A 20,191-nucleotide genomic window follows, 5' to 3' on the forward strand; every position below is an offset into this window, starting at 1 on the left:
GCAGCAGGTCAGGTAGTGGGGGAGCAGTGGGGTTTGACATTCTGCATTTTTTTTATATTTCATTTCACTATTTTTTAATTGGATTATAATTGTTTTACAATGTTATGTTTGTTTCTGCTCGACAATGAAGTGAATCAGCTATATGTACATTTATCCCCTCCCTCTTGGACCTCCCTCCCACATCCCGTTCCTCTAGGTCATCACAGAACACCAAGCTGAGCTCCTCGTACTATACGGCAGGTTCTCATCTCAACATCACTAATTATTAGAGAAATTCCAATCAAAAGTACAATGAGGTATCACCTCACACCAGTCAAAATGGCCATCCCCAAAAAATCTACAAGCAATAAATGCTGGAGAGGATGTGGAGAAAAGGGAACCCTCTTGCCCTGTTGGTGAGAATGTAAATTGATACAGCCACTATAGAGAGCAGTATGGAGGTTCTTTAAAAAACTGAAAATAGAACTACCATATGACCTAGCAATCACACTCCTGGGCATATTCCTGGAGGAAATCATAATTCAAAATGACACATGTGTCCCAGTGTTCATTGCAGTACTGTTTACAATAGCATGGGCATGGAAACAACCTAAACGTCCAGCACAGATGAACGGACATTCTGCATTTCTAATAAGCTCATAGGTTAGGCTGATGCTGCTAGTCCAGGGACCACACTTTGGGCGGCAAGCTGACAGGTTTGTCATGTTTTAGGTTTTGGGCAGATATTGAATTTCTGTTTCATCCTGGCTTGCAGTGGAGCTAGCACCCTTCCCTGAAAACAGTGGTTTACCCTGAAACAAGCCTGCACAAGTGTAGGCATGCATGGTGGGACTTAGAATCCTTAGGGATTCAAATATGGGAGAAGTTTAACTCAAACACCTTCAATCATGAGGTTCATTATTTTACACAACTGTTGGAGCAGAGAGAGTGAAAAAAACAGGCTCTGGCCTTTTGCTACTACACCACCGCCATCATGGGTCGCATGCATGCTCCTGGGAAGGGCGGGTCCCAGTTGCCTCTGCCCTACCGCCCCAGCGTCCCCACCTGGCTGAAGCTCACCTCTGACGACATGAAGGAGCAGATCTACAAACTGGCCAAGAAGGGCCTGACTCCTTCACAGATCGGTGTGATCCTGAGAGACTCTCATGGTGTTGCGCAAGTACATTTTGTGACAGGCAACAAAATCTTGAGAATTCTTAAGTTCAGAGGACTTGCTCCTGATCTCCCTGAAGATCTCTATCATTTAATTAAGAAAGCTGTTGCTGTTCGAAAGCATCTTGAGAGGAACGGAAAGGATAAAGATGCTAAATTCCATCTGATTCTGATTGAGAGCCGTATTCACCGGTTGTCTCCATACTACAAGCCCAAACGACTCCTACCCCCCAATTGGAAATACGAGTCATCCACAGCTTCTGCCCTGGTTGCATAAATTTGTGTATTGTACTAAAGCAATAAAATCATTGTTTAACAGAAAAAAAAAAAAAAAGAAACAGGCTCTAAGAGCAGTAGAGTCCATGACTCCATACCGTCATCAGGATCTAGGCTTTCTTTCCTCCATATTGCTATCCTCAGAACTGGAAAATGGCTATGACTGTCACAGGCATTAGGTTTTGATAAAACAATGTCCAGAAGCAGAGGGAGCCATCTCTAGGGTGTCTCTGTTTAGAACTCAGATACATTTTCCAGAAGCCCCAAGCAAATGTCTCATGTTTCATTTCTTGGGTCTGTTCCCTAACACAGTGGTTTAGCCAGGGGAGTGAGACAACTGTGATCAGCTTAGCTTAATGAGGGTAATCGGGGTCCACTTGCTGGAACAGAGAGGCGGGGGTTAGAGTCCCCTGAATCACATGGATATGTGGAGGAGGGGATATCTGAAATAAGTCCAGGTAGTGTCAGGAAGAGAAAGTGTGCTATGACCAGGGAGGGAGGGGCTAGGTACTGGGCTGGCAGCCAACCAAGTGTCTACTCACACACTCTTCCCAACAAAAGGCCTGCATTTCAAGAAGGGCAGTAGCCCATCTCATCACAGGTGTGTAGCTTGGAAGTCTGGAGGGCCAAATGCTCTCTTTTCCTTCACTGGATTAGCCATTGCTGAAGATGACCTTGAAAATGTTTGGTTTGATTTTAGGAAAATCATTTGAACTCAGTCTTTGATTGGGCAGCTGATTGTTGATGCTTAATTACAGCATAGGATAGGAATAAATGTGTGACTACAAAATAAGTACCAGATTGATTATGTGGTTGGCTTTATTTGATTGAAACATTATATGTTTTTCAGACTCATAAGTCTCATGAATAAGGTCATCTTTGTAGCTCATACACCTACACAGATAGAGGAAACTCTGGCGTCTAACACTTTGCTGATCCAGTTGTTGAAACGTTAATGATTTTTGCTAGTATTCTGTGGTATATTTCTGTTTAGACAGTAGATACATTTTATAGTAAACAATGGAAAAACAACCAGACTTCTTGACAACATTCCTGGAAGAACTAGTGAACTGCCATTTTGGCATTCCAGTGAGCTGCCAAAAGCTACTTTTAAAGTGTTTCAGAAGTATTTTGAGAATTTATTCCTTGATACCAAGTCCTATAGTTAGATTACACATTCAGTGAACCTACAGCCTTCATTTATTTAACAATGCTACTAAAAAAATTAACAGGCAGGACAATGTGGAGGGTAAAAACACAGACTCTGAAGTCTAATTGCCTGAGTTTAAATCTTAGTTAAGCCACTAGCTAGCTGTGTGACCTTAGGCATGTTGCTTAACCTCTTTATGCTTCAGTTTCCTCATCTGTGAATTGAGGATAAGAAGAGTATCTATAGTTCTTCTCTGTTGTGAATATTAAATGGGCATATATAGCATAGAGCTTGGCTTTGAGTAAACAGTTTGTAACTATTAACACATTTGCATGTTTATATATACCTCCCTATGGGGCAGGCCATTTATCTCTAATCCTCAAAACAATCCTGAAACATTTTGTAGTACTGCAAATACCAGTTCAGTTCAGTTCAGTCGCTCAGTCGTGTCCGACTCTCTGAGACCCCATGAATTGCAGCACGCCAGGCCTCCCTGTCCATCACCATCTCCTGGAATTCACTCAAACTCATGTCCATCGAGTTGGTGATGCCATCCACCCATCTCATCCTCTGTCGTCCCCTTTTCCTCCTGCCCCCAATCCTTCCCAGCATCAGAGTCTTTTCCAATGAGTCAACTCTTCGCATGAGGTGGCCAAAGTACTGGAGTTTCATTTATCATCATTCCTTCCAATGAACACCCAGGACTGACCTCCTTTAGAATGGACTGGTTGGATCTCCTTGCAGTCCAAGGCACTCTCAAAGAGTCTTCTCCAACACCACAGTTCAAAAGCATCTATTCTTCGGCGCTCAGCTTTCTTTACAGTCCAACTCTCACATCCATACATGACCACAGGAAAAACCATAGCCTTGACCAGATGGACCTTTGTTGGCAAAGTAATATCTCTGCTTTTGAACATGCTGTCTAGGTTGGTCATGACTTTCCTTCCAAGGAGTATGCGTCTTTTAATTTCATGGCTGCAGTCACCATCTGCAGTGATTTGGAGCCCCCAAAAATAAAGTCTGACACTGTTTCCCCATCTATTTCCCATGAAGTGATGGGACCAGGTGCCATGATCTTCGTTTTCAGAATGTTGAGCTTTAAGCCAACTTTTTCGCTCTCCTCTTTCATTTCATCAAGAGGCTTTTGAGTTCCTCTTCACTTTCTGCCATAAGGGTGGTGTCATCTGCATATATGAGGTTATTGATATTTCTCCCAGCAATCTTGATTCCAGCTTGTGCTTCTTCCAGTCCAGCGTTTCTCATGATGTACTCTGCATAGAAGTTAAATAAGCAGGGTGACAATATACAGCCTTGACATACTCTTATTCTTATTGGGAACCAGTCTGTTGTTCCATGTCCAGTTCTAACTGTTGCTTCCTGACCTGCATACAGGTTTCTCCAGAGGCAGGTCAGGTGGTCTGGTATTCCCATCTCTTTCAGAATTTTCCACTGTTTATTGTGATCCACACAGTCAAAGGCTTTGGGATAGTCAATAAAGAAGAAATAAATGTTTTTCTGGAACTCTCTTGCTTTTTCCATGATCCAGCGGATGTTGGCAATTTGATCTCTGGTTCCTCTGCCTTTTCTAAAACCAGCTTGAACATCTGGAAGTTCATGGTTCACGTATTGCTGAAGCCTGGCCTGGAGAATTTTGAGCATTACTTTACTAGCGTGTGATATGAGTGCAATTGTGTGGTAGTTTGAGCATTCTTTGGCATTGCCTTTCTTTGGGATTGGAATGGTATGGACCTAACAGAAGCAGAAGATATCAAGAAGAGGTGGCAAGAATACACAGAAGAACTGTACCAAAAAGATCTTCATGACCAAGATAACCACGATGGTGTGATCATTCACCTAGAGCCAGACATCCTGGAATGTGAAGTCAAGTGGGCCTTAGAAAGCATCACTATGAACAAAGCTAGTGGAGGTGATGGAATTCCAGCTGAGCTATTTCAAATCCTGAAAGATGATGCTGTGAAAGTGCTGCACTAATATGCCAGCAAATTTGGAAAACTCAGCAGTGGCCACAGGACTGGAAAAGGTCAGTTTTCATTTCAGTCCCAAAGAAAGGCAATGCCAAAGAATGCTCAAACTACCCATAATTGCAAATACCAGTAGCTAACATTAATTTAGCACCTACTGTGATTATGCACCAGGCACTGTTTGGCGTACCAAGCAGGTATCATCTCACTGAAGCCTCACAATAACTCACAGGAACAATTTCCCCCATATTCTAGGTGAGGAAACAAATGTGAAACTGCTCAGAGAAATCAATTTAAAAAAAAAACATTTTGTGCTTTTTAGATGTGAAAAGCTGGCCCCAGGGAATGGCCAAGGAGCATCATTAGAAAAGAGAGAGAGCTGAATTGCTCTATAAAAGGAAGTTGGAAAAAATCCAAATATCCAGGAATTGCCCAGGGAAGGACTTTGAAAGGACTGTAGTGAGCTATGATCTGCACATCAAGAATTTGATTTTACACTAGACCATCTGAACAAGATGTGCCTAAGAGGATTATGCCCCACCCAGTAAACCGTGAAGGTACTGAGGAGCCCGTCAGTAAGAGAATCATCATCTGCAGGGTTGGGGCTTAAGAGGTTTCTACTTCAATACTGAGAAGTGTCCCAGAAGCCAGGAGACTTGGGGCTGTCCATTTGGCTGGGTTATTTGGAGGCACATACTATGTTGTAGCAAGAAGAGACTTTAGTTAAACGTACCTAGTCCAGAATCTTCCTTTGACAGATTTGGAAACTAAATCAGAGAAAAAAAGTGACTTGCCCAATTCAAAACAAAGAGAAACAGAGGAAAGACCAGGAGGACCAGATCTCCTGAGTGGGAGCCTGCGGGCAGTCCTTTCTGCTGCTGCATGTTTCGTAAGAGAGGGCTCTGTGCTTTTAGGATGCTTTGGGAAAGTCCTAATGGCTTAGAACTCTCCAGCAGGCCGATTGGCTTAGCATCTGGGAAATTCTGAATCACATCAGATGGAATGTTTTGTTTACTTCCTCCCCACAGTACTAAAAGGGAGAAAGCGTTCTTTTTTTTTCCTCCTTCAGCTAATTTGCTGGAAGCAGTAAATAATTTCCCAGTTCATCTGGTCTCCTTTGCAACCAGTGTCTTCCTGTGGCCATCTACTTGCCAGTTTCTGAGAAGGATTATCATCTGGAATATTTTACTTCTTTTCAGAACTTAGCAAAGAAAAGCGAAAAGTTCTCTTCCTAACTCTTCTCTTGGTAAACCTGCCATGCCTACTACTAGTGGCAAATTATAACACAGAAGTCCCACCTAGGGCAGTCAGTTCAGCCAGGAATGAATGTGCGTTCAGATTGTTCAGCCATGCTGTTAAACCAGGACTGTTAACAATCATCTAGTTCAATGTGTCAGAGGCCCTTTTAAATTCAAACTAAAGTCAACATGCAGTAAATTAAAAAAACAAAACAAAACAAAACAATAAAACTAGAGTTTCCCCAGTTGAAGTTAAGGGTTGAGAACATTTTAATCTCCTCCTTGCACTGGAGTAGCAGTCACTGAGATAGGTCCCTAAAAAAGCAATTCAATAGCTATTACTAAACTTGTCCAACTTATTCACTTTACCCACAGTGACACTATGTTTCAGAGTGACCTTCCCAAAGTCCAGTGGTTAATGAATAGCATGCCTGGAATTGAACTCAGTCTATTGACTCTCCTATAACTCACTTAAGTGGTAAATGCCCTTTTGACTTCTTTCTCACCTGGAACCTGGAAAGAATATCTCCTGGGAAGCAGAGAGTGATGGGATAGGGCTGGATAGGCACTATGCCTCTGTGTCCTATGCATAGGGAAAATTCAGTATGAGGAAGCTATGGTTGAACCTGACTGATCTAAACTTAATGCATACAAACATGCAAAGAAAGCACACAGAAATTTATTTAGTGTAATTCTCAAAAGAGACTTGAGATTTCTATGTCATCTACCATTTTCTCTTTACAAGGGTGCAAATATGGTCCCAGGATAATTTGAAATGATGCATATAGAAAAGCATACTGCAGCAGTTTATGTTTTGTGATGGCGGGAGATATTTACCAGGCATGCAAGGGATCAAATGCTAAAACTCACACGGTGGGCTAGCTAGCTGCAGGACCTTAGGCCCACACTCCATCACACTGTCTCAGTCACCTCCCTCACAAGAGAGGAACAGGAGAGAAGTGAGATACTATACATTGAGCCCTTGGCACAGTGCCTGGTATAGTAAGATGCACTACTATTAATTATTATTATTACTATTTAACTAGCTTAGTAATAGCACTTCTTAGAATAGTCCCTTGGGGTTTATAGTTATCAAAGTCCTCATTTTCCAAATGAAGGAACTGAAGTCTGGTGAGTTTAAATGCCTTGCCCGAAGTCACATAGTTAGGAAAGGGACAGAAAATAAGATATAAAACCAGGACCACCTGACTCCCAGTGTCCATTTGCTTTCTGCTACAGACTCCTGGTAAATTTTTATTCGGGTGTAATGTCATAGGGAGCGATGTTTTGGCCAGTGCGTAGTTATCTGACATATAATTTGGATACCCTCTTTTTCTTTTTGTGCTGGAAAACTTGAAACCAAATTTATTGCCCAAGTACAATCTGTCTAACTCTGAGGGAATGTCCCCTTCTATTTACATGGACTCTTGCTTTCTATTTTATTGGTTTTCAGTTTTAAACATACAGTGTTTCTCTTAGGTGTGTTTTTATGGGAACGGCCTAGGTTATCAGAAAAAGGTGAAATGCAAATTTAAATATTTGAGAGCTGTATTAGGTTGCAGGATATATAAAAAAGATAAACCTGAGTGTCCAGAATCTAGAAACTTCCAGTTAAAATTGAGGAAAATAACACACACACATATATATAAAGTGACAAGGCAGTAAGTAAACTCTAAATGAGACAGTTACGGACAGAAAATACAAAAGAAATCTGAAGAAGGGGAGATATTTCTAAATTGATGGGGGTGGGGTTAACAAATCAGAAGGACTTTCTGAAATTCAGGCTCAGAGTTCTAGAACAAAGTGTCAGAGTGGAATCCCAAAGCAGGAAGACTCATGCTTCTCTGAGAAAGTTAAGTGACTCGTTTACTTACTCAGTTATTCAACACACTTTATTTATCTCTCCTGTGCAAGTCTCTGGGTAATTGCCAGGCAGTGAGTTCAATACGTATAGTCTTTGCCCTTGTAGGATTTCAAATCTAGTTTATCACGAAAAACTTTTTGGTTTCTACTGTGTTGTAAATTCTAGGAGAAAGCAAAAAGCAAGAGATGCCAGGTGGCACTAGTGGTAAAGACCTTGGCTGCCAATCCAGACGACTTCTAAGGTGCAGGTTCAGTCCCTGGTCCAGGAAGATCCTCTGGAGGAGTGCATGGCAACCCACTCTGGTATTCTTGCCTGGAGAATCCCATGGATGAAGGAGTGTAGTGGATTATGGTCTATAGGGTCGCAAAGAGTTAGACACTACTGAAGTGGCTTAACACACGCAGTCCGACCTTTAAGTGTTCATCCATTTTCCAACCCATTTTATTAAAAGAGCAAATGTCATTTTAAGTATATCATTCTAAGTTGTTATGGCTTCAGTCAGGATCAACCCAGACCAGTCATTACGCTGAGTGAAAGAGTAAAAGAAGTAGTCATCTTGATGTCTTCCTTTAATTAGGGAAAATGAATCATTCATCTGTAACATGTTGGAACTTCACAAGCAACTATGTAAATCTTATGATTCCTTGGTAGCTCAGCTGGCAAAGTATCTGCCTGCCATGTAGGAGACCTCAGTTCGATTCCTGGGTCAGGAAGATCCACTGGAGAAGCGATAGGTCACCCACTCCAGTATTCCTAGGCTTCCCTGGTGGCTCAGCTGGTAAAGAATCTGCCTGCAATGTGGGAGACCTGGGTTCAGTCCCTGGGTTGGGAAGATCTCCTGGAGAAGGGAAAGGCTACCCACTCCAGTATTCTGGCCTGGAGATTTCCATGGACTGTATAATCGCAAAGAGTCGGACCTGACTGAAGTGACTCACTTTCATGTAAATCTTATCATTAGAAGGGTGCTAGGGGGATTGGGGGCAGGAGGAGAAGGGGACGACAGAGGATGAGATGGCTGGATAGCATCACTGACTGGATGGACGTGAGTCTGAGTGAACTCCGGGATTTGGTGATGGACAGGGAGGCCTGGCGTGCTGCAATTCATGGGGTCGCAAAGAGTCGGACACGTCTGAACGACTGAACTGAACTGAACTGAGGGTGATTTCTCTAGCAGTAAGCAACCGATCTCAGCACTCTTTGCCAGCAACTTTGCTATTTGAATCATGAGATCTTGTTAAGATCAATGTGAATTAATGAACAATTGTTTTCTCTTGAGGCTATCAACTTTCTTAGGAGCTAATTCATACTCCATTCATCATATTGATTTCAGAGACATTGAAATAACAATTGAAAACTTGGAAAGAGGAAATTTTTTTTTTAAAAAAAACAGTAACTTATTTTATATAGGAATTTTTATATTTGCCTCCAAAATATTTTATTTTATCCAACAAGATAAAAAAGACACTTTTTCTGGGAGAAGAGTTCCTTCATTCATTTTTGGAGTAATGAGTATTTATTCTACCATGCAGCACAGTCTAATTCGGCAGAATGACACCCAGCTAAGAGAAGGGGGACCTCATTTATAGTCCCAGCCATGCCACTCAGTGAGGATCAGGTTCTCATTTGTGAGGCGGGGATGATAGTCACAAGATAATGTGAAAGCACAGGACAAAATAGGCAATTTTTTAAGAGTTTTTGTCTTGCTAGAATGCATCTACTCTTTCTCTAGTATCCAAAATCTCCTCTGGGAGCTAGCCATTCCTCTATATGACATGTGGCACAGACTTAACCAAGCAGAACAAAATGACAATGCTTATAAAAATAAAATCAATAAAACATTTAGATCAGTGATGGATGAATTATCCAAGCTGGTTGAGTCAGAAATGGATTCTGGGAATTACGTGGGAGCACCTGACAGTACTCTCTGTTCTCTTGAAGTGAAATCTGAGAGGATTTGCACCTGTAGCTACAGTCTCCAAACAGTGGAGCGTGAGAAGAACGTCCCCTCAGAAAATAGGGAATCGAGTGCTCAAGGTCATGGTGCTCTGATGGTGTGGTTCCAGTATGTCTGAAGGCAGTGCCATTCCTGAATTTTCACTTATGTGAACTGATAAGCCCCCAATTTTCACTAAAGTGGTATGAATCAGATTTTATCATTAATAACAAAGAAGAAGAGATTTAAAAAATAAGCACTGGTTAAACATATGATCCTTTCAGTTATTAAACCATTGAAAAGTAATGATTAATGGTAATAAATGCTACTAATCTGGTAGTAAGGAAGGAATATAATAATACAAACTTTCTTATCTTAGTAGGAAGAATACAGATATTTTCAAACATTCAGAACAGAGGAGGTAATACAATCGTCCATTGGTATTCATGGGGGATTGGTTTCAGGACCTGCTGCAGATACCAAACTGGATACTCAAGTCCCATAGCTGGCCTTCCGTATCCAGGGGTTCTGCATCTGTGAATTCAACCAACCATGGGTTGTAAATATAGTACTAAATGATCCTGCAGTTTGTTGAATCCACGCATGTGGAACCTAAAGATAGGGAGGGCTGACAGTATTCTATGAGATTGAAAAAGATGTTATTTGAAAAAAAGAAAGGGAGAAAACACTACCATCATTAAAGACCAGAGTCTGTACCTTAGTGGCTTATTTTAAGTCTTTTAAGTTTTATTTTTGTATCATGTTCATTATATAGCATTAGGTTTTTTATTAATTAATTTTAGTTTTTCCAGCATTTTTAAGATATAGTTGACTTACACCTTGAGTATGTTTAAGGTGATGATTTGGTATACTTGTTTGTTTTGAAATGAGCGCAACATCAGGGTTAGTTAACACTTCTGCCATATTACATAATTAACAGTTTCTTTTTTGTGGTGACGACTGTTAAGATCTAATCTCTTAGCAACTTTCAAGTATAAAATATAGTTTTGTTAACTATAATCACCGTGTCTTACATTAGGTTGTCAGAACTTATTCATCTTATAACTGGAAGTTCAATAAGCTTTATTTTCAGATTGTCTTCTTTCACTTAGTGATGCACCTTTAAATTTCTTCCATGCCTTTTTGTGTCTTGGTAGCTTATTTCTTTTTAGTGATGAATGATATTACATTGTCTGGGTGCACCACAGTTTATTTTTCCATTCATCTACTGAGCAACACCTCAATTGCTTCCAGGTTTTGGCAATTATGATAAAGCTGCTGTCAATATCCATGTCCAGGTTTTTGTATGGACATAAGTTTTCATTTGGTTTGGGTAAATTCCAAGATGTGTGATTGCTGGGTTGTGTGATAAGAATATATATATTTTTGTAGGAAACTGCCAAACTGTCTTTCAAAGTGGCTCTATCATTTTGCATTCCCACCAGCAATGAATGAGAGTCCCTGTTTCTCCTCATCCTTGTCAACATTTGGTATTGTGAGTGTTCTGGATTTGGGCTCTTCTAATGCATGCATAGTGGTACCTTATTATTGTTTTAATTTGTGATTTCCTAATGACATATGATATTGAAAATATTTTTATACACCTACAGGCTTCCCCAGTGGCTCAGCTGGTAAAAAAATCTTTCTGCAATGCAGGAGACTCAGGTTTAGTCCCTGGGTTGGTAAGATCTCTGGAGAAGGAAATGGCAACCCACTCCAGTATTCTTGCCTGGAGAATTCCATGGATAGAGGAGCCAGGCAGGCTATATAGTCCATGGGATTGCAAAGAGTAGACACGACTGTGTGACCAATTTTCATTTTCACTTGTCACCTATATATCTTCTTTGGTGAAGTGTTTGTTCATGTCTTTGGTCTTTCAATTGTGTTTTGCATTTTATTTTTCATCAGTGAGAATTTTTTATATTGGAGAATAATTACAATAATCTGCCACACATCAACATGAATCAGCCATAGGTATACATATGTCCCCTTCTCTTGAACCTCCCTCCCATCTTCCCCCCAACAGCCCACCCCTCTAGGTTGTCACAGAGCCCCAGATTTGGTTTCCCTGCATCATACAGCAAATTCCCACTGGCTATCTATTTTATATATGGTAATGCACATGTTTCTCAAATCATCCCACCCTCTCCTTCCCCTACTGTGTCCAAAATTCTGTTCATGTTTGTGTCTTCTTTCCTGCCCTGAAAAATAGGTTCATCAATACCATCTTTCTAGATTCCATATATATGCTTTTTTATACAATATTTGTTTTTCTCTTTCTGACTTACTTCACTCTGTATAGTAGGTTCTAGGTTCATCCACATTGGGCTTTAAAAGGCTTTTGTGGGTATATTTTGAATAACAGTTCTTTATCATATTATCTTTTGCACACATTTTCTACCAGTCTATGGCTTGTCTTCTCATTTTCTTGATATTATCTTTTGCAGAGGTTTTTAATTTTAACAAATTCCAGCTTGTCAGCTATTTCTTTCATGGATCATGCCTGTATGGTTATATGTAAAAAGTCACTGCCATACCCAAGGTCACCTAAAGACAATCTTTGCTTCACTGTATTTCCTTTGCTGCTTTGTCAAAGATAATTGACTGTATTTAAGTGATTCTATTTCTGGGCTCTCTATCTTCTTGAATGGTAATATCAGTCATCTAATTTTGTTCTTGCCCTTAAATACTGTGCTATTCTAGGTTTTTTGCCTTTCCATAAACCTTAGAATCAGTTTCTAAATATCTACAAAGTAACTTGCTAGAATTTTTATTGAGATTGCATTGACTCTAAAGATCAACTTGGGAAGAACTGGATTTTTCCTATTCATGTACATGGAATATCTCTCTAATTATTCTCTGATATCTTTATTAGAGTTCATAATTCCTCTCATATAGTTCTTATACCAGTTTGTTAGATTTATACCTATTTTATTTGTTGGAAATGATACTGTGTTTTATTTCCACATTTTCAGTGCTAGCATAAAGGAAAGTGATTCATATTTGCATATCAACTTTATATTCTCCAAACTCTATAATCACTTACTAGTTCCAGGAGATTTTTGCTCATTTTGTTCAGACTTTCTACAAAGATAATCATGTCGTCTGTGAACAAGGTTTCATTTCTTCCTTCACAGTCTGTATACCTTTTATTTCCTTTCTTGCCTTATGTTTTTCCTACATCTATTGATATGATCGTGTGATTTTCCTTCTTTAGCCTGTTGATGTGATTGCATTAATTGATTTTTGAATGTTAAGCCAGACTATATACCTAGGATAAATCCCACTTGACCATGGTGTATAATTCCTTATATACATTGGTTTTTTTTTTCTTTTTTATTTATTTAAGTTTTTAATATAAATGTATTTATTTTAATTGGAGGTTAATTACTTTATAATATTGTATTGGTTTTGCCATACATCAACATGATTCCGCCATGGGTGTACACGTGTTCCCCATCCTGAACCCCCCTCCCTCCTCCCTCCCCGTACCATCCCCCTGGGTCATCCCAGTGCACCAGCCCCAAGCATCCAGTATCATGCATCAAACCTGGACTGGTGATTCGTTTCATATATGATATTATACATGTTTCAGTGCCATTCTCTCAAATCATCCCACCTTCTCCCTCGCCCACAGAGTCCAAAAGACTGTTCTATACATCTGTGTCTCTTTTGCTGTCTTGCATACAGGGTTATCGTTACAATCTTTCTAAATTCCATATATATGTGTTAGTATACTGTATTGGTGTTTTTCTTTCTGTCTTACTTCACTCTGTATAATAGGCTCCAGTTTCATCCACCTGATTAGAACTGATTGAAATGTATTCTTTTAATGGCTAATACTCCATTGTATATATGTACCACAGCTTTCTTATCCATTCATCTGCTGATGGACATCTAGGTTGCTTCCATGTCCTGGCTATTATAAACAGTGCTGCGATGAACATTGGGGTACACGTGTCTCTTTCAATTCTGGTTTCCTCAGTATGTATGCCCAGTAGTGGAATTGCTGGGTCATAAGGCATTTCTATTTCCAGTTTTTTAATTCAATTTGCTAATATTTTGTTAACAATTTTAAAATCTATGTACATGAGAGATATTGATCTGCAGTTTTCTTTTTATGGAATGTTTTTGTCTGATTTTAGTAGTGGGGTAATTCTGATCTCATAGAATGAGTTAGAAAATATTCCCTATATTTCTCCATTCTGGAAAAAATTATAGATAATTGGTATAATTTCTTCCTTAAATGTTTGGTAGAATTCACCAGTGAACCCATCTGAACCTGATGCTTTGGAAGAGATTAGTTTATTGACTAAAATTCCTTTATAGATATAAACCTGTCACATTTTCTATTTATTCTTTCATGGGTTTTTGCAAATTATGCCTTTCAAAGAATTGGTACATTCCATATAGATGATCAAATCTGTTGCTGTAATATTTTTTGTCATACTTTTGAAGTCTTTAATTACATTAAAAGTAATGTCTCCATTTTTATTTTTGATACTAGCAATTTGTGTCATCTCTCCTTTTTTCTTAGTTAGCCTGGCTAGAGACTTACTGATTTTCAAGGAACCAGATCATTATTTTGCTAATAAATTATGATTTTTAATATTCTTAACTTTATATGTTAAATACCACTGATACAGATGCATAAATTATCATCATCCTAGGAACTTCCTAAAACTTTTTTATGATTTGAGGCCCCCAAATAATCACAAAGTTCATTCCTACATCCCTAAAATCCAGATATGAATCCCATGGACTAAACTTAGATTCATTTGGATGTTTTACATTCCTGGGTTATACAATTTGAGATATACCTTACAGTGTTAAGCATTTTCCTGAGGTAGTAATAATCGATAGACAAATATCCTGAAGGCAAGTTAAATATGAAGGATCTCCCCAGCTACTAGCCATAGTGTGAATATCCAACTAATTTTTTATTTTAGTAGCTTCCGCACCTCTATCCACCTATCTGTCCATCCAATAATACAGTCATATATGGACTTAACACATATTTATCAGATACCTACTGTGTGCCAGGCACAGTGCTAAGCATTAAGAGTTTAGCACTGGGCAACATACACACAGGTTTTTGCTATCATGGAGCTTACATTCTTTTGTCCTCACCACTTGCTCACTTGACCCTATTTCCATCCTCCATCCAAATTTATAATATTAATGTATTTCCAGTCTTCCAATGATTCTACTCCAAAATCGCTTGTCCATTATGGCATTCTCTCTGTTTATCTCTGTTTCCTGCCTCATGTCTACTTCATTGCTCCTATAATGCTGTAATACCTGATCTCCCTGCTACCAGAGTGACTTCACCATAGTCCCATCTTCCACACAGACCTAGGTGAAGTCATCTTGGAAGCAAATCTGATCTTCAGTGTTACCATCACCATGAGTGGGACAACTTGATATTAAGTGCTTCCCAGTCGGGTACAATATAAATTACGCAGTACCTCCTATGAAGTACTCTTGTCTTACAAAAAAATTGAGGCTGAATCTAATTAGGCCTTTCAGAGTAAATCGCCAGTTATAAGAAACAGTGGCAAATTAAGTTATACCAATAAGGAAGCAAACAGATAAATGCAGTATTTGGGACAGACTTCAGAACATTATACCAGGTTTCTTAGTAAATCAATGGCATGGGGATAAAAGAGAGTGGGATGAAGAAGTAGTGTTCTAAACTAAGATTTTTAAGAATCCTTGCAACTTAGGCAACATAGGAAATTAATTGAGGACTCTGATTTGAGCAAACCTCCTATAAAAAGATATTTATAAGATAAGAGCATTTAAATCCATAAATGATTAAATTATGCCAGTACAATATTATTATTTTAGTTAGATGTGAAAGTGGATTGATAAGAACATATTTTCATGTAAAGATGTAGGAGTGAGATGAAATCAGGTGGGTGGCTTGCTTTAAAATCCTCCATTTAAATAAAGCAAAAGTGGAAAAATCTTGACAACTGCCAAGTGGTTGATATACATGTGGTAATCAACCACAATTCATATCTTATCCTTTTGTGTGTGTATGTTTTTATAGTAAAACTTCAAAAATAACCCAACCATGTTAACTATTTTAGAAAAATCTGCTAGTTCTCAGCTGGTTAAAGAACAAAATCTAAACTCATGATCTCTATAGATTGAACCCAAACCAGTTTTTAACCTACTTCTGTATTCCCAGTAATTCCACCATGCATAACTCTCATTTTACTTTTTCCTAAACTTTTCATGACTTACCATGACTCCAAATCTTTGTGGATTTCATTCCCACTATCCAGAATTTCCTTGTTCTCCTCACAGCAAAGTACTCATCCCAAGACCGTACATAATATATTTGCCATTGAGACAAGGCATTCAGTCAGAATTAGTCATTCTCTCCGTTTCCCCTTTATCCATGACTCTCTACAGATCTTACTACATTCTGTTGTAATAACCAAGCCAGTGTCTCTATGTCTCTATATTCCCAGCACCTCAATAGGGCCCAGGAAACAAGGAGTGCTTGATAAGTGTCTATCATATGAATGTAATGCCTGCAGAGTCAATTCTTTCTTTGTGAATGTCCTTCTGATGACCTAAAGAGAGCGAATACAGAAGCAGCATTTTTCTGTCTTGCAGTTTTTCTCCAGTCTTATAAATCTTCCCAGATATTCAACTTCATTACCATGGAAAGAAAATCACAATTCTAAACTTCCAGGCTATAGAAATATGTTAATATTTCATCTGTAGACATCAGCAACAAATTAACTCTGTCATTAAGATTTAATGATTTTTTAGACTAAGCTGGGATTTATCTTTAGAAAAACACTGAGGCATGATTCCTTTAATGAACTTTTTTTTTCCTGACCCAGCAAAACCTAATTTCTACTTAACTGCTCTGTGTTGACATTAGCTTTAGTTCTTTGGGTTCCTCCCTAAAATGCATCCTTGTGGAGGCTGCTGCCAAACTGTTTGCCTGCAGTGTATAATTTTTTTCTTAGAATTCTTGAATTAAAAGGTATAAAGCCATGTGCTTTCCTCTTGGGTTTTTTTTTTCCACTTTAAGGTGCTTTGTATGTTATCACTCTAACAGGAATTTCAGTTTTTCTGAATGACTGATTTTTTGAATGATTTTAAGTCAAATAAGCCATTTTTTGCAAAATATTGATAGTTGTAACCCACAGGGCTTTGAATGTGTGTGTGCATCCTCTAAATAAATGAATCACCTCTTCAGTATGATGGTAGGATATTTTAAAGCCCCTGCAGCAAAGACAAGAAAAGCTTCGTTAACAAATGAAAGTGTACAATATGGTATATCCATACAGTGGGGTGTTACTCAGCAATAAAAAGAATGACGAACTGATACATGCTACATGGATGAACCTTGAAAACGCTGTTCTAAGTAAGAGGGAATAATCACAAAAGACCAAATATTATACTATCCCATTTATACAAAATGTCCAGAATAGGAATATCTGCAGAGAGAGGAAGATAAGCACCTGTTTAGGACTGGAAGGGTTGGATGGAAATGGGAGGAGACTGCTAATGGGTATAGGATTTCTTTGTGAAGTGATTAAAATGCTCTAGAATCAGGTAGCTGTGATGACTGCACAAGTCTGGGAACATACTGAAAATCATGGGCTTGGAAACTTACTGTATATAAACTACATCTCAATAAAGCTGTTCTTTTCCTTAGAACTTAGGCATGATCATCAGATACATTATTTTTATGGTGATGCTGGCTGGTATAACAAACAAACTCAGACATTATGGTGGCTTCACACTATCTAATGTGTCTTCTCATTCCCATAATGGGTATTCCTGGTAGGTGAGGAGTATCTGATGCATTCAGTCAAAGACCCAAGTTCTTGCCATCTTAAGTCTCTAGGTCTTCAGAGTCCTCTTTACGTAGCTGGGAGAGGCACATCCATTTCTCTGCCCTCTCACTTGGGAGTACCCAGTATCACTTCCACTCAAGTTTTGTTGCATCACAAAGCACATTTAATTGCAAGAGACTCTTGGAAATATAACTTAGTTGTGGTCCACAAAGAGGAGGAAACTGGTTTAGCAAATGGCTATCTAGTCTCTGGGATAACCACCCCACCCTTCCCATTCTCTCCATCCTCTCTCCCTTTTCACACCTTCCCAGCGTATGTGTGCTTATCTTCAAGTCTTTCTCATAGTTTACTCATCACCTAATATAGCTCTCTATTATGTACATCCTAGGTCTCTAATTAGGCCCTTATAGAATACATCTAGGGCTTCCTAGGTGGCACAGTGGTAAAGTATCCACCTGCCAAAGCAGGAGACGTGGGTTTCATCCCTGGGTGGGGAAGGTCCCCTGGAAGAGGAAATGGCAACCCACTCCAATATTCTTGCTTGCAAAATTCTGTAGACAGAGGATCCTGACAGGCTACAGTTCATGGGTTGCAGAGTCAGATATGACTTAGTGACAGCTCAGCACAACACAGTATACATCTATTAGAATGATTAGACTGTTTTTAATTCCTTAAGTAGGAGGAGAGTATAGTTTGCTTCATATGCAGCACATGGGGATTTGGCACCTTGTCCTTTCACTCCCTAATTTATAGTCTTTGTCATCAAGTCTTTCTTTAACAAGTCTATTCTTGGTACTTGCCACTTAGCACATTTAATGGCTCCCATTGCTTACAGATACAGTTTTCAAATTCCAGGCTGCAGACTGCTGTGAGTCCACAGTGAAGTGATCAAAATTAAGACAGGGTTGTGTGTGTGTATGTTTGTGTTTAAAGTTGCCAACCACCCTTGTTCAAAAATTTTATTTAAAGATTGTGTCCTTCCAATCTTTGGGATATGATTTTTTTTTCTTTCATGAAGCCACGATGTTAGCTATTTATTGTAAATGTCTTTCCATTCTAAAATAGATTTAACTTTATATCCTGTCAAAATGTGTGCAAACATGTATTTTGAGAGCCATGGAGCAAAACGATGTCTTTTGAAAGAAAAGTATATAGAGTTGCAATTCACAGAACACTTGATAGGTACATCCTCTCTGTAGTCCTAATCACAAGATGTATCATTTTGACCTTCTGCTTAGAAGGTGTGTGTCTATATATGGTTCATGGAGATAAGAACAGGTGTCTTAGTTCATATATGATTCACGGGGTTAAGAACGTGTGTCTTGATTCATATATGGCTTATGGGGATAAGAGTGAAGATCTTCTGGGAATTTAGGGAGTGTGGTAAAGAGGGTGAGAGGTCTTGTACTAGATCATGTGTGAATTTCCCATAAGATTGATAGTGATTAAAAAAAAAAGAGCCTTAAGTCTTAGCTACAGTTTGTAGAGGAGGAAAAACTTCCTTCTCCCCTTTAGGTTCTGTGACTGGCCTAAGAATTAAACTGACATGAGGCAGATGAAGAGGAGAAAAGCATATACATTTATTTAATATTTTTACATGTACACAGGAATCTTCAGAAGGAAAATGAAAACCTGAAGAAGACATAAGGCTCCCAAACTTATAAACTTTTTAACCCAAAGAACAATAAATTGTGAGGATCTGACAAGACAAAAGGGGCTTGGGCTGGGGGCAGTAACTTGTGGGACAGTGACTAGGAAATAAATGGGGGAAACGGTGTAAGATAAGGTGATTTTAGCAGGTTTATTTCTACAGGTCCCTTCGGTGTCAGTGGCCAGTGTGTGGTGATAAGAATGTGCTTCTCTTCCTAGTACAGGGAGCACACCTTTCTCATGGGAAATTTTATGACCTCCTTTTAGGTAGAAAGGGGGCAGAGATCTCTTCCTGCATCTGCTCTTTCTCAAGTGCCTTCAGCTCAAATCATCATAACGCCAAAGCAGTCTATCTTGGCTGGCACATTCTGAGCCCTCCACATCCATAAAGTGCCCTGAAAACACTCAGTTTCACCGACCACCTTTCTCATTCTTAAAGTTGGCCTTATATATACTTGGAGACATACCCCAAACATACCTCTACTTACTGTTGTTTTATAAATGAACCACTTAAAAATTGTAGTCCAAAACCTCAAAACTGGACCCAAGTAGCCCTATTTCAGATTTAGTAATTTCCTATTGTCTCAAACCCATATGTGTCAACATCCGGCATGTGGCTCAGTGTGGGTCCTCATGTAAGTTATGCCAGGCTGTCGGGCCTCAGTGTTCACCCGGGGAAATGGAAAACGGGGTCAGTCTGATTCCTAGTGTCCCTTCATTTCTAACACTGTAGAAACTGAATGATTCATGCCTGGTGTATATGTATTCTGCGGTGAAATCGTATCAAAGGCTTCAATGTTCTATCTATGGTTAGATTCTGACAAACCTCAAAGAAAAGAAAGTATATGTTGTATGTTTAAAGCTTAAATGGAAACTACCCATCATCTGGGTGTCTTGGAAAGAAAACTGGAGATAGAGTTTGTCTTTGTTATCAGTGACCTGGGTTCTACATGGATCTAGGCTTCCCTCCGACAGTGGCAGCTTTATTCTTACACCAGGAGCAATGTGAAGCTTTATTTCACTTCAGAACTTTTCTTCCTGGGAGCATGCAGACACGAGCGGAGTATGAAGGTGCCAAGATGCAAAGGGGGCCAGTATTGACTAGTGTATTGCAGCA

General features: G+C 39.2%; 2 protein-coding genes across 15 annotated transcripts in view; both read left to right on the forward strand.

The window, feature by feature from the left end:
• SGIP1 (SH3GL interacting endocytic adaptor 1) overlaps positions 1-20,191 on the forward strand; it is a 237,573-nt gene that overhangs the window by 31,783 nt on the left and 185,599 nt on the right. The window lies entirely within an intron of this gene.
• LOC101112774 (small ribosomal subunit protein uS15-like) lies at positions 946-10,272 on the forward strand. Its single transcript, XM_042249387.2, has one exon. The coding sequence runs from the start codon at positions 974-976 to the stop codon at positions 1,427-1,429; it is 456 nt and encodes a 151-aa protein (XP_042105321.1). The 5' UTR covers positions 946-973; the 3' UTR covers positions 1,430-10,272.

The sequence above is a fragment of the Ovis aries genome, chromosome 1 (genome assembly GCF_016772045.2).
Source record: "Ovis aries strain OAR_USU_Benz2616 breed Rambouillet chromosome 1, ARS-UI_Ramb_v3.0, whole genome shotgun sequence".
Classification (NCBI taxonomy): Eukaryota; Metazoa; Chordata; class Mammalia; order Artiodactyla; family Bovidae; genus Ovis; species Ovis aries.